The sequence below is a fragment of the Lachancea lanzarotensis genome, scaffold LALA0S11, assembly GCF_000938715.1.
Source record: "Lachancea lanzarotensis genome assembly LALA0, scaffold LALA0S11, whole genome shotgun sequence".
NCBI lineage: Eukaryota > Fungi > Ascomycota > Saccharomycetes > Saccharomycetales > Saccharomycetaceae > Lachancea > Lachancea lanzarotensis.
The window spans coordinates 326,476-339,109 of record NW_019212889.1 but is presented as its reverse complement, the minus strand read 5'-3'; the positions used below and the strand labels follow the sequence as shown (position 1 = coordinate 339,109).

General features: G+C 43.8%; 6 protein-coding genes across 6 annotated transcripts; 3 read left to right on the top strand and 3 right to left on the bottom strand.

The window, feature by feature from the left end:
• Positions 1-378: 378 nt before the first annotated feature.
• MNN5 (LALA0S11e03576g1_1) lies at positions 379-2,046 on the bottom strand (the record flags this gene model as incomplete). Its single annotated transcript, XM_022775251.1, has 1 exon — positions 379-2,046. The coding sequence occupies one exon, from the start codon at positions 2,044-2,046 to the stop codon at positions 379-381; it is 1,668 nt and encodes a 555-aa protein (XP_022630621.1).
• Positions 2,047-4,967: 2,921 nt separating this feature from the next.
• Positions 4,968-7,217, top strand: SWE1 (LALA0S11e03554g1_1; the record flags this gene model as incomplete). The annotated part of the gene is made up of 1 exon (XM_022775250.1): positions 4,968-7,217. One exon carries the CDS (start codon positions 4,968-4,970, stop codon positions 7,215-7,217), a length of 2,250 nt encoding a protein of 749 aa, XP_022630620.1.
• Positions 7,218-7,909: 692 nt separating this feature from the next.
• Positions 7,910-8,481, bottom strand: RPL39 (LALA0S11e03532g1_1; the record flags this gene model as incomplete). Its single annotated transcript, XM_022775249.1, has 2 exons — positions 7,910-8,059; positions 8,476-8,481. The coding sequence occupies 2 exons, from the start codon at positions 8,479-8,481 to the stop codon at positions 7,910-7,912; spliced, it is 156 nt and encodes a 51-aa protein (XP_022630619.1).
• A 534-nt stretch (positions 8,482-9,015) lies between these two features.
• RPS22A (LALA0S11e03510g1_1) lies at positions 9,016-9,408 on the top strand (the record flags this gene model as incomplete). Its single annotated transcript, XM_022775248.1, has 1 exon — positions 9,016-9,408. One exon carries the CDS (start codon positions 9,016-9,018, stop codon positions 9,406-9,408), a length of 393 nt encoding a protein of 130 aa, XP_022630618.1.
• A 533-nt stretch (positions 9,409-9,941) lies between these two features.
• Positions 9,942-10,735, bottom strand: RPS14B (LALA0S11e03488g1_1; the record flags this gene model as incomplete). Its single annotated transcript, XM_022775247.1, has 2 exons — positions 9,942-10,348; positions 10,726-10,735. The coding sequence occupies 2 exons, from the start codon at positions 10,733-10,735 to the stop codon at positions 9,942-9,944; spliced, it is 417 nt and encodes a 138-aa protein (XP_022630617.1).
• A 1,023-nt stretch (positions 10,736-11,758) lies between these two features.
• On the top strand, positions 11,759-12,493 carry SOP4 (LALA0S11e03466g1_1; the record flags this gene model as incomplete). Its single annotated transcript, XM_022775246.1, has 1 exon — positions 11,759-12,493. The coding sequence occupies one exon, from the start codon at positions 11,759-11,761 to the stop codon at positions 12,491-12,493; it is 735 nt and encodes a 244-aa protein (XP_022630616.1).
• Between the last annotated feature and the right edge of the window lie 141 nt (positions 12,494-12,634).

Genomic DNA, 12,634 nt, shown 5'->3' with positions numbered 1-12,634 from the left:
TTTTAGTAGCCTTTTTCAATGGTGAACTTCTTGTCAGTCTCTAATTGGGAGGTCAGTTGGTGTACTTGATTATAGAAAATTATTAATATACTCTTATCATTAAATAATTATGTGACTCCAGCGATGGTTAGCGCTCACTTTGATCAGTTAACCACCCAAAGTGTGTGTTAAAACTGTAGGTGAGCTGGGACGTTTTGACAAACTGTAGCTGAGTTTTGACAAGAGCGGTTAGTTTTAAGGAAGAAAACTTAAAGCTTTTGCGAGTTTCTATGGTGTCCTTTTGAGGTACCAATAGGATGCGAAACCAATTATCTTTGTTGTTTGCATTATTGTGAGTCGGAAGATCAGTATAAACATCAGTGAGGTCAAAAACTGCGATTATGAAAGCCCAACGGCTTTTTTATGGGTTTCGGTAAGGAAATCAACACGGTCTTTCACGTATTGACATACCTCGGTCCATTTGGGAGTATTGAACTTATCTTTCAAGTACGCAAATTGAATGACTTTTGAAGAGCACAGTGCAGATTGCAAGACCCTGAAATTGAAGAGCTCCAAATCGAAATTGCCGATCTTACCAAGATTGGTGAAGGAGCGGAATTGAGACCCATCGGAGTTGAGGTAGATTTTCTCGTGGTAGAGTTGCCATGGGTCGAACTTGTGGAAGCTGGCATGCGCAAACATCACATCGATGTCAGTTTTGTCGTCGCGCTTTATCAACTTGCCATAAAATTCAGTCTCAGGGTCGTAATCAGCATCGTATTTTTTGTAGTTGGCGAGATCGGCCTTAACCCGGTCAACAGCTTTTTCGTGTAATTCGAAATCTTGCACGCAATCGTGCTGCAATAAAGCTACCCCATGAAAGCCATCTTTGAAATAGCCATCAAAGCTCAATTTAGTTTTGACTTGATAGTACGGTAGGCCCAGCACATGCGCCGCGGACGCAAACGTTTCTTTGTCGCCTTCTCCAGCGGTTCCCTGCGACATCAAAGAATAGTACCATTCGGGTCCATAGACGTTGTAGTACAGGGCCAATAGCAAGGTTTTCAAGTGTCGGACTTTATCAATGACCATTTGACCCGATTCTGAAGTGGGATCTGGGATAGCACCTTCAAAATCGTGGAAGGGAATTTCTGCAAGGTTCAAATTTTTCTTGGGCTCTACGTAACGCGAAGGAGGCGATACGTCGTCGCCCAAGTTGCGAACCCGACGCGTCAAATCGACCTCCACGTTGGCGATGCGGTAAAAAACGGGAGCTGTAACGCGTCTCCACAGATCTGGCCACAGTACCAGCCCGTTTTGTTTGACCACTTGGCTTTGGAAAATATCGTCCAAATTTTTCAAAGGGAAATCGTCTGCGTCGATGAAAACGATTTTTTTGAAGCTGGAAATGAGCAACGCTACGGATTTGATCTGGTACCGTTTGAATTCCCAGTTTTTGACAAGTTTTTTGGGCAAAACGTCACTGAAGAAAACGCAACGGGCGTTGAGCTGCGGCAAAATCTCGTTGCAGTAGTGATCTTCGCCCAATTCGTCCTGCGGGGGGATCACGACTTCCACAGGCAGCGTGGAGCCACGTTCCCGCATGGTTTTGATCATTGTGTATGACAGCAGCGAAAACCTGCCCCCACCCACGGTGACAAATCCTTCTTCCTGTGGGAACAGGTCCCCGTGGATTGACGCTTCGGGCTGGTAGTCGAACGATTTCCGAATCGTTTCCAGAAACCCCATGTGCGGGGTCTGGAGCCCCTGGAACTGCAATTTCGACAATTTGTAGCACCGGTCCAAGTTTTCGAATGTTGTGCGTTTTATGGAATCACCCTTGTTTATGCCTGCATTTCCCATATCGCACCCGTTGAGCTTCACAGACTCCCGCTGCTTAGGTGGATGGATCGGGCTGAATTTCTTGATATTGTGGAACACATCTGCGTAAAACTGCTCCCTAATAGATCTTCTTGAATTGATGTGTCTATGCACCGAGAAAAGGGCCGAAAAAGCCAGAAGAACCACGAAACAGCTCACCAGGAGCTTTTTCTTCACCACACGCATTTAATTCCGCACCGATTGGCTTCTTTTCAATGTGTGCTGGACTTCTTAATGTGTGTTCAAAGACTTTTGGAACTTTTTGCTGATGTACTTGTAGTTTACTTACGTCTTTTATCAGATACGTATGTTGAAGCTTTTTTCGCTCCTTTGTTAAATGATCCGAGAAAATGGATCTGCAATGAGTACATGAGATAAGGGTCGTTTAGTACGTTGGGCGTCACGATAAGTTGCCAGTGATAAAGTTCGGTTGGGTATAAAAACCGAAGTTATAAAATTGAAGGAGATAAGAGGTTGTTGGCGTAGAGAGGAGGATTGCTTTAGGAAGAGATGTGAATGAGGAGGTCTTGTAAATTTGAGAGAATTCATTGGAAATAATATGTGAGTCGTGTAAGTCACGTGTGCCGACTCACTCAATGAGTAAACATGGGTAAGTAACAATCCATTACTCGGTAGCAATGGGTAAGTAACACGGGTAATGAGTAAACAGCAGATGACACATATGGTATTACATCATGATGGGTTGGTTACTCTCAGATATGTACAATGTCAGATGATGAGAGCGATTGTGAAGAGGTTTGATCTGAACGAACCTGATTAGAGCGTTGACAATGTAACGCGTAAACGGTTTATGTTCATAGAATAAACGCGAGAATTATGTCGTTACCACTGTGTTTCCATAATATTTTTTGACTGAGATTAAGATTTTTTAAGATTATTATTTGCAGTTGAAATTTCGTTACTTCAGGCTATATTCTTTCTATCTTGACAACAGCGAGTTTGGGAGTATGGGCTGTCCGTGTTCTGGTAGTACTGGTAAAAAGTAGATTCGAGGGTGGGCGAATTTAGTGACTACAAGTCCGGCGAGTACGAGTACGAGTCCGAGTCTGCGTTGTACATATACGCATCTCACTAACGTATTCGTTATACATTTACTGGCTTTTATTACGCGCTGGCTTCTTGTTTCTTCCACGAGTTGTGTTCATCCTGAGCTTGACACTGGTTCTGAATCAAATTTCAAATCAACAGCCCCGTCGGACTGCTAACCCGTCGGACTGCTAACCTATCGTAGGAATGTGCCATCGATAAGAGCTGGATTCGCACCGGGATTCGTTTCTAGTTTAATCATTTTATACGTGATGGCATAAATCCTTGAGCATTTCAGATTCGCGCCGGGCTTGGCGTCCGGGTTCGTGATTCGTCACCAGTCCTATGTAAGACCGCGTATGCGTCGCAATAACCACCGACCATATCGTCGGAACCTCTGTCTGTAAAGCGTCAGATCTCCGAGAAAGTGAACTCATACACGTGACACTGTGACAGTGACAGAATTGACAAGATATTTAAAGAATCTAGAACTACTACTATTCTATCACGAACGACATTGATTGCACCAAGTGGTACCATTTGCAATTGATCATATAGCTTCTAGACTGGCCCGTTCCCGCCATTTGCACTCGGAATGCTTAAACATTTTTACATTCGTCGAAGACGTTTTCTCCACCCTGCAAGCTTATTCTATTTATACTAAATACACCACGGAGAAACATTTCTAACTCAATCGAACAATATTTTTAACATCTTTCAATGTTGGATAGAAATACCCAAGACAAGGGACGTTTATCGTGCAACACTCCAGAAACAGAGTCTCAACACGAGTATAAACAGACATCAGTCACATAGCTTCAGGAGTAGGTTCCCCTACATCAGTGATCAGTAGCTCGAAGTGATCAGGGTTTTGTACGATTGGGCACGGGCTTCAGCGGTCACTTCGTAAAGGTGTTGTATCCTGGTATCGGTATCTTGATTAATTATAGCAGCTGCAAACCTGTAGACTATTTTATCTCCAGGAAACAAGGTGGTGAGTTGTCTTCTGCTTCAGGATCCTAGTCTAGTACGCTTTGAGTATCTTTGTTGTGAACGCTGTCATCGCGGTCACGTGACCCTTTACATTTGTTTATTTCTAACGCGCACAACCGTCAAGAGAACTGGCAAATCCTTTTGAATAACACCCTTCCTAAACTAAAGCAATTGAAGCCCACTTCTTTCCCTTTTACTTCGTGCTTTTCATGTTTTGGTCAGTTTTCCTTACTTTAAAGCCTTGGTTCTACAAGTGAGCCCCGGATCATTAAATTGTGTATTAGCTCTCTCTACACCTTAAACTCAATACTTTCTTTCATACCCAAATGCAAGACAAAAAGACAGCGCTGAAGAAGCTTCACAATCCCATAAGATCCATCCAGTAATGTGTATCTACTCAAAGCACCGCAAGATACGGATTTCTGCCATTTTACGCACCGTTCTGGGCGTTTTTTTTGGCAGAGATTAATACAAATATGTGTATATACTAACTGACATTTAAAGGCGAAAACGTTACAATCTGTTGCAGCAGTAAAGCTGCAAAAGCTTCAACTCACAATGGCAACAGGTTATTCCGTCTATTCCAGTTCGATAGACTTTCTAGAAAAGGTGAAATTTGCTTTTTAGCTGAGGTTTTTCAAAAGTCATTGTCAGATCCCGTTTTTAGGGTCAAAAAACACATCATCGGCCGCTTGATTCAAAGCTTAACATCCTCAAAGACTCCGCTGGCTCCACCCTCTATCCAGCCCTCTTCATCAGTCACGGTTTGCTGCGATTTCGCGTTTTTGACCTTTTTACTACGACGACGACGCGAAAATTCAACCCCTCCTGGGCTCTTCTCATCTGCATGCAGAAAACGCGAACACGATAATTTCAACAGGTGTCCATCGTGATTGTAATTGTAGAGGGCGTACCCACAACTGGAGGAAATAAAACTTACAAGTTCAACCTCGATTGCAGCGGCCATAGCTCATTGCGGCCTCAAACGCCCCATTTGTCATTTCCAGTTTTAGACCACCCCAAAAGCCTTTTGGCCTCAAAGTGAGACCTGCTTCTCGAAATACATCATGTATCGAGACCATCGAAGCCGGTCTTACAAGCTTCCAGAAGCCAGTGACGATGGATCTCCAGGAATCGCTCAGCAAAGAGACCCGCTAACGCTGCTCAGTCCAAACGACCAAAATAGCCGTCGCAAACTGGCATTTTCATCTCCAGAGTCCCACAGAACACGTTTGGAGCAAGTTGACGAGGTATCAGAACTGCTGGACAGCTCTGAACACCGCAACAACCTACAGTTTTTCGAAGATTCTACCAACGATGACCATGACCATGACAACAACAATAACAACAACGACATGAACGACAGCGACAACACTAACGAAGATCGGCCCATCAAACCTCCTATGCCAGGACTCACCAGAAGTGCCCGAACGTTGAATTTGGTTCAAGTACCTGCTATTAACGATTATATGGATAACTGGAGTCCATTCGAAGAACGACCTGAAACGCCAGCAAATCTCAAAAGAACAGCTAGTAAAAGTGAACTTTCTCCGTTCGTAAACGACCCTGAAGTTTTACGCAAATGGATGTACAAAAAGGTTGAAACCTCTCCAAACAGATCCAAAAGCAGCTCACTCTCCCCCTCACAAACTCATTTCACCAAGCAGCGGAAAACTTATACCCAGCAGGCTTTCTCGAACGCCAAGCCTGACCAAACTGCATTCATGTCTTCTGGTCTCAAATCAAAAATGCAATCGCATCTCATGCCGCAAGTCTTCAGCACGCCCGACACACCGGTCAAGAAATCACCACATAATAAAAGTCTTGACCCTTCGTCTATTATGGACTCCCCAATGCGATCATTTACATCGGCAACTGGGCGGTATGACTCTCTTAACCAGTCACCGCTTAGTGCTGCCAATAGCCGATTCCATTCTTCCAATATCACGAATTCTTCGCTGTCTCTTGGCAAGAATAAACCTGCAAGAACATCCAAGGTGTTCAGTAATACAGTTTTGACCAACACATTACAACAATTCACAGACGATTTGTATGGAAACGACGACGATGATGACGGGTTTCTTTCTGGCCGTGCCCCCTCCACAGCACCTACAATAACGTTTTCTGGAGATACAGGAAGTCCATCGCATACCCCAACAAAATCGCCTTACACAATACGACGGCCTTCACCTTTTCTTATGTCGAGGCCAAAAAGATCGATCAATGCGAAAATAAGCCGACCTGCCTCGCCACCTTCGGAACAGATACATATAAGTCCGGATTCACATTTATCCACGAAATTCAAAAATGTTAGCACAATTGGTAGCGGCCATTTTTCCCGCGTCTACCAGGTAATCTTTGCAGAGACGGGCATCAAATATGCTGTCAAGAGCATGCGACCTAATAAATCTAATACAACGGCTAGAATATTGCAAGAGATCGAAATTTTGTCACAAATCAGCGAGACTTCATTAGATGAGGAAGGGAAAGACTATGTGTTGAGCTTCATAAGCTCATGGAAGTACCAAGGCTTCTATTACGTGATGACCGAATATTGTGAGAACGGCGACCTAGATTCTTTCCTCAAGGAGCAAGTTGTGAGCAAGAAAGCGCGATTAGATGATTGGCGAATATGGAAAGTTATAGTGGAATTAAGTCTGGCGCTCAATTTCATCCACGACTCTTGCCAAATTGCACATTTAGACCTGAAACCAGCAAATGTTTTAATTACATTCGAAGGTAGTTTGAAGCTCGCCGACTTTGGAATGGCGACGAAATTACCTGTTGTTAATAATGGTTTGGAGAACGAAGGTGACAGAGAGTACATCGCTCCAGAGATCATATCCGACTGTATCTACGACTTTAGGGCCGACATATTTTCCTTGGGGCTAATGATCGTTGAAATAGCTGCGAACGTCATGCTGCCGGACAATGGCAATGCCTGGCACAAACTGCGTTCTGGTGATTTATCTGATGCTGGGAAACTCAGCTCCACCGAAATTAACTCAGATTCGTTGTTTTCGAATGGGCACACTACGACTGAGATCACCAACATGTCATACCATGGTGAAGCCAACAAACTCGATTTTTTGGTTGACACCTGCAGTAAAATTCCGGCATGGGTGCCTAAATTTCTGATTGATGGAGTATCCCTCGAAAAAATGGTACGGCGCATGATAGAGCCGGACTACAAGAAACGCCCTACGGCCAGCGAAATTCTGCATTCAGAGGAATGCGAATACGTGGAGAGGACTCGTAAGGCAGGCGCTATAGTGCAAGAAGACGACTTCGGACCGAAGCCCGAAATGTTTATGTGAGATATGTATACGATAATTTTTTGATGTTTGCACTTTCTAACTTGAGATTGACATTCTGGGTCACCAAGAATGACCATGAATGAAGTAGTTTCCCCATGGTGTCGGCTGGGAAAGCCCTGGTATAGTTAGGTCGAATGCTCGTACATGATGATAACCAAATTTCATCTTATTTTAGTGATCCATATATATAAGAAAAACTCACCTAACAAATTGAATATTCATAAGTAAGATGTTTACAACAGGGCAAGCCAGAAGCTGCGTCGGCATGAGACGACAAATAGTACTAGAATACTCTTGAAATTCTTAAGCTTAGTGTAAAGCAACATCGTGTATTAGTCAACGAGGACGTTTGCAAAACATGATGTTGAGTGATTGCTAAATCCCGGATACGATGATGAACTTCTAAAACACCAATTAGCTAGATAGTATATGAAACTTGTTTGTGATTTCAAGTGTTGATAAGAAAACTGACGTATCTTGTAGAAGATTGAACTGGGGGACCAAGCGGAACCTGGAAGAACGTAGAATTCTTACCGAAATCGACGTGTTGCTAGTTTTTTTTTAGAATTGCAATCTAACGTACTATAGAGAAATTATACAGTCTTCCCCGACCGTGGTGCGGGACCATAATGACAGCATGATATATGGGTACAAAAAGAAGACGGGAGAGCCGTAGGGATCGATAGATCCGCTTACAAACCCATCTTCGTTCTTCTCCAGTGTCTTCTCTTGGCGTTGTAACGAATCTTGTTGCCAGTTCTCAATCTGACCCATTGAGGCAATGGTCTGTTCTGGTTCTTGGCCTTAGCCAACTTTTGCTTGATTTTGAAAGACTTTTGGGCCTGCAGAGAGTGGTTAGTAAAAGGTGTCCTAAACGGAGGACGATAGGTTTCACGGGCTGAATTACATTGAGACGCAAAAGTCGAACATATCGGATCTAGTTCTTCCTCAATCCACTGTTAATTTCACAACGATACAGCAGGACTATCTGCATATTCCACTTCTTCCATTTGGAACATTTAGCGCATGTAGCGGCTTTTTCTCAAAGTCTTCCCGCAGAATTCCAAACCAGATGTAATGAATGTTCTATCTTCGATATTATGCCACTAGCCTTATTCAAGTTCCACATTGCTTATTTTTGTCACCCATTCGGTTTCTTCAATGATCTTAGTCTAAAACCGTTCCCAAAGTTCAACAATCAATCTCATTCTCTTTTCCACCATTGTCCTCGTCAAATATCCCGCGTCATTGCACATACAGCCATCGTTACAGTCGTTGGTTTATAGTGTCAGGCAAAGTGAATGTAATTCTGTTCCATCTTTCAAAGTATACCTATCAATCTCTCCAGGGTTTTCCAGAGACCCATTGCGATCCTGGGCCTAGCACACGAAGCCGGACAGAAACTGCTAGGCTAGGCCCAGCACCGCTAGACAGAGACTCTCATGGGCTAGACAGAGAGTCCCCCGCAGCGCAACATAGAGCCGCTCTGCCTAAATCTCGACCGGGCAGGTGGGTTCCCTCTCTGGATCTTCCTCGTAGACTATAGAATTTTCGACAAATCGCGAACCCACTCAAAATCATTTTTGAAATTTCCATAATATTTTACAAAATCCTAACACCACGCTATTAAGTTAGATGTTGTAATAGCAGTCACATCAGGGTTATGAAATTTTTCAGGCCCATTGCAAGCGCGAGTGCACAGCAGCTAGCCAGAAAGTAGTAAGATTTAACCTTTTGAACACTCCAGTACAGTGCGTTGAAACACTTGAATTCAAAACGGTATAACACATCGATCAAAATGGCCAGAGCCTCCGTCCTAGCTGATGCTTTGAACTCTATCAACAACGCCGAAAAGACCGGTAAGCGTCAAGTCTTGATCAGACCTTCTTCCAAGGTCATCATCAAGTTCTTGCAGGTTATGCAAAAGCACGGTTACATCGGTGAATTCGAATACATCGACGACCACAGATCCGGTAAGATCGTGGTTCAGTTGAACGGTAGACTAAACAAGTGTGGTGTTATCTCCCCAAGATTCAACATCAAGTTCAACGACATCGAGAAGTGGACTGAGAACTTGCTTCCAGCCAGACAATTCGGTTACGTTATCTTGACCACTTCTGCTGGTATTATGGACCACGAAGAGGCCAGAAGAAAGCACGTTGCTGGTAAGATCTTGGGTTTCGTTTACTAAGCGAAGCACAACGACACATTGAGCATAGGCATAATATGTAAACGTGTACTTTAAAGCCACTGAGCCAATTGGAACCGCAAAAACTGCCATAGTGGCAGTATCTGGCTTAATCGAAGCTAGGCGGCACTCATTGAGCGCTGTTCTTGAGGCCCACATGGGCCAGCTTATGTACTAGTGTCAATGACATTGACAGTGGGAGGCACAAAGCATTATACCGTGATAGACGCTACTATTGATGGCAGTTTTTGTAGAGCGTAGACGATAAAGATGTTCAGGATGCACAGGGATGGCTAGAAGATAGCGATAATCACTTCAAATTGCCGTGTCCTTGAAGCTATCCATTGACCTCCAAGTTCTGGACTGTGCACCGTCCCATTCTCGTAGACTACAGCTACAATTCTATCAGCGCTAATGGTTCCCAAATTATGTCCATTGCAGTATCAACTTAACGTATTAACTTACAAAATGTTATTAAAAGTACAAGAAATTGTAAAATGCTTAGTGAAATGCACTTGTTAAACAAGCAAGCAAAATCACAATCTTCTACCTCTTCTACCACCCTTCTTTCTGGTGGAGTCAGATGGAACTGGGGTAACATCTTCGATACGGCCGATTCTCATACCGGATCTGGCCAAAGCTCTCAAAGCAGCTTGACCACCTGGACCTGGGGTCTTGGTTCTAGTACCACCGGTGGCTCTGATCTTAACGTGTAGAGCAGTAATACCAACTTCCTTGCACTTGACGGCAACGTCCTGGGCAGCCAACATGGCAGCGTATGGAGAAGACTCGTCTCTGTCGGCCTTGACCTTCATACCACCAGTGACTCTGGAAATGGTTTCCTTACCGGACAAATCGGTGACATGCACGAAAGTGTCGTTGAAGGAAGCGTAGATTCTGGCAACGCCGAAAACCAAAGAGGAGTCGCGAGCTTGAACTAGATCTGAAGGAAAAAAAAGTATGTCAGTATTTGGTGCTTCGAATATTATGTGGATAAAATTAAAGTCCCGTTTGTTTGAAACCGTTTAGATGCTACTAAACCGGCGAAAGCTGAAATATTCGTTGCAAGGGGCAGTGCTCACCAAAAGTGGCACACATTCAGCCTCGAAAGCAGAGAATGATATGAACATTCGCCATCTAACTCTATCCCTTGGAACAACAGCCTCGCAGCCAATGGTCCACTTTGATCTTATTCAAGAGTGTCCAAAAACCGCTAGAGATATCGTTTTTCAGGACGCCCAAACCCACTTGAGCGAAACGACTAGATGCGGTGAAGAATCAACTAAACGGTTTTAAACAGGAGACCACCCCTTTACGTACCTTTAGCCATTCTTGATGTCTTGGGTTCTTAGTGAATCAAAGAGGTTGACACTGTAGAATTCAGGTTGAAATATTTAAGACGGGCAGGTCTCACGTAGTGTTGCGTCAGTTTCCGGCTGGTCTATCCGGCCTAGGGGTCTGTTCAGCACTGGAAATGGAGGGAGGATTCCCACCAGGACGAATTCGCGACAGTAAGGACTCCTTCCAGGCTCCAGAGAGGAGTTCCGTCTAGGTTGTAGGAATCCCTGCCTACGAGCCCAAGACATGACAATCACGAACGCTGCGTGTAGAGATGATTATTTTTTCATAAGTGTAAAAAATTACAGCAAATGATGTGTGGGTGTTTCAGAAAGAGTAGTCACATCCTAATCCGTGGTAAGAGAGTTAGTTAATGACGACGCTGCTGCTGTTCATGTTCATGCCTTTGGATTTCAACATTGGAATCAAGAAGATACATATCTGAGAAACAGGAGTTTCGCATTTTTATGGTCAGAGGTTCTACATACATGTTTGCGAGAGGATTTCGTGACCCAAGAAGGCTCAGAAACCTGAAAGAAATATGTAAAAACCAAGAATCTATAAGTTGATGAGGACGGCGATCTTACTAAAGCCACTCTCTCAGACACCCGTCTCAAAGCCTTTTTAAACGGTCAACTACTCTTTCCATCCTGTTGGAACTTATGTGCGACGACAAACCTGCCACACAGATGGCAAACCCATACGGCAGTAATAACGGTTTGAGCGTCGCGCTGTTTTTCTCTCGAACCGAGTTGTAGAGAAGATATTGTCTTGAATAGTCACAATTCCACTACAATAATACTCGTTCTTGAATGTAAATGTAAATTGATGTATTTTGAAAGAAGAATGATACTCAGGTTTGACATTGGAATTTTTCATTCAATAACCTTAGCCCTTTTATACCTGAAAAATTGGAAATTTGAAAAATATTGAAAACATCGGGATACTGAGCTGATATTCTGCTGCTGACACAGCTGTAGAGAAGTAAGCGATTGTCCACTTCAAGAGAGTAAGCATGCTTTTCGGATATTTGTGTATATTCTTCGGACTTTGGCACACAGTTTTGGGTGTTACCGTGCGGGGAAGAGTTGACGTTTCGCCCTTCAACCTCACTCGCAGATCCATTGTAAACACCAGTTTCAAGTTATTTCAGGTTGGAGACTACCAGGGTCAACCATTTGCGGCATCGGCGAAAATTCATAATATTGATGGCGAATTTGGGTTCGAGAAAGTACCGGAGCCTCTAGACGCCAATTCCACGAATTTTTTCGTCCTCCAGACATCGTCCCTAGAATTCAACCTCAAACCCAATCGAATTTTGATCAGTATCGAACAAGATAGCTCTCACAACGGTACGGACTTTGTAGTTAAAGCCTACAAAAACGTTTTTGGCAAGGAAAATTTCCCCTCCCCCGAAATCGTGCATCCCGAACAGCTCGAGGAAATTCCCTTCGAATCACACATTCCAATCACACTCGTCAACATGGCCCCCCTGAGAGTTTACCTGCAAGAAAGAAACTCAGATTTGTTCAAGAGTGGACCGATTGCTAGCATTCTATCATCCAAGTACAAACTTGCTGCTGTGGTCACAGGTATTGTGGCCCTTATCTTCCCCTCAATTTTCTCCAAGCTGGAGGCGGCAGCGGCTTTGGAGGCTACCGAAGAAAAGCTGCTTCAGCAACAGCAGCAGAAGCAGTCCGATCGGATGGAGGTTCAGAACGAACTCGAAAATGTCAAGAAGAACGACTAGACTTCCCAAAAAGCCGATAAAAGTTGCTCAAAAAACCGCAATTAAACCAGAAACTAAATGATGAGCGGTTTCGAAATATAGCAGCTTCTTGGTTGATAATAAACGCTCAAAAGATCCTGCTCGTTGGACGTTGAGTTCTGA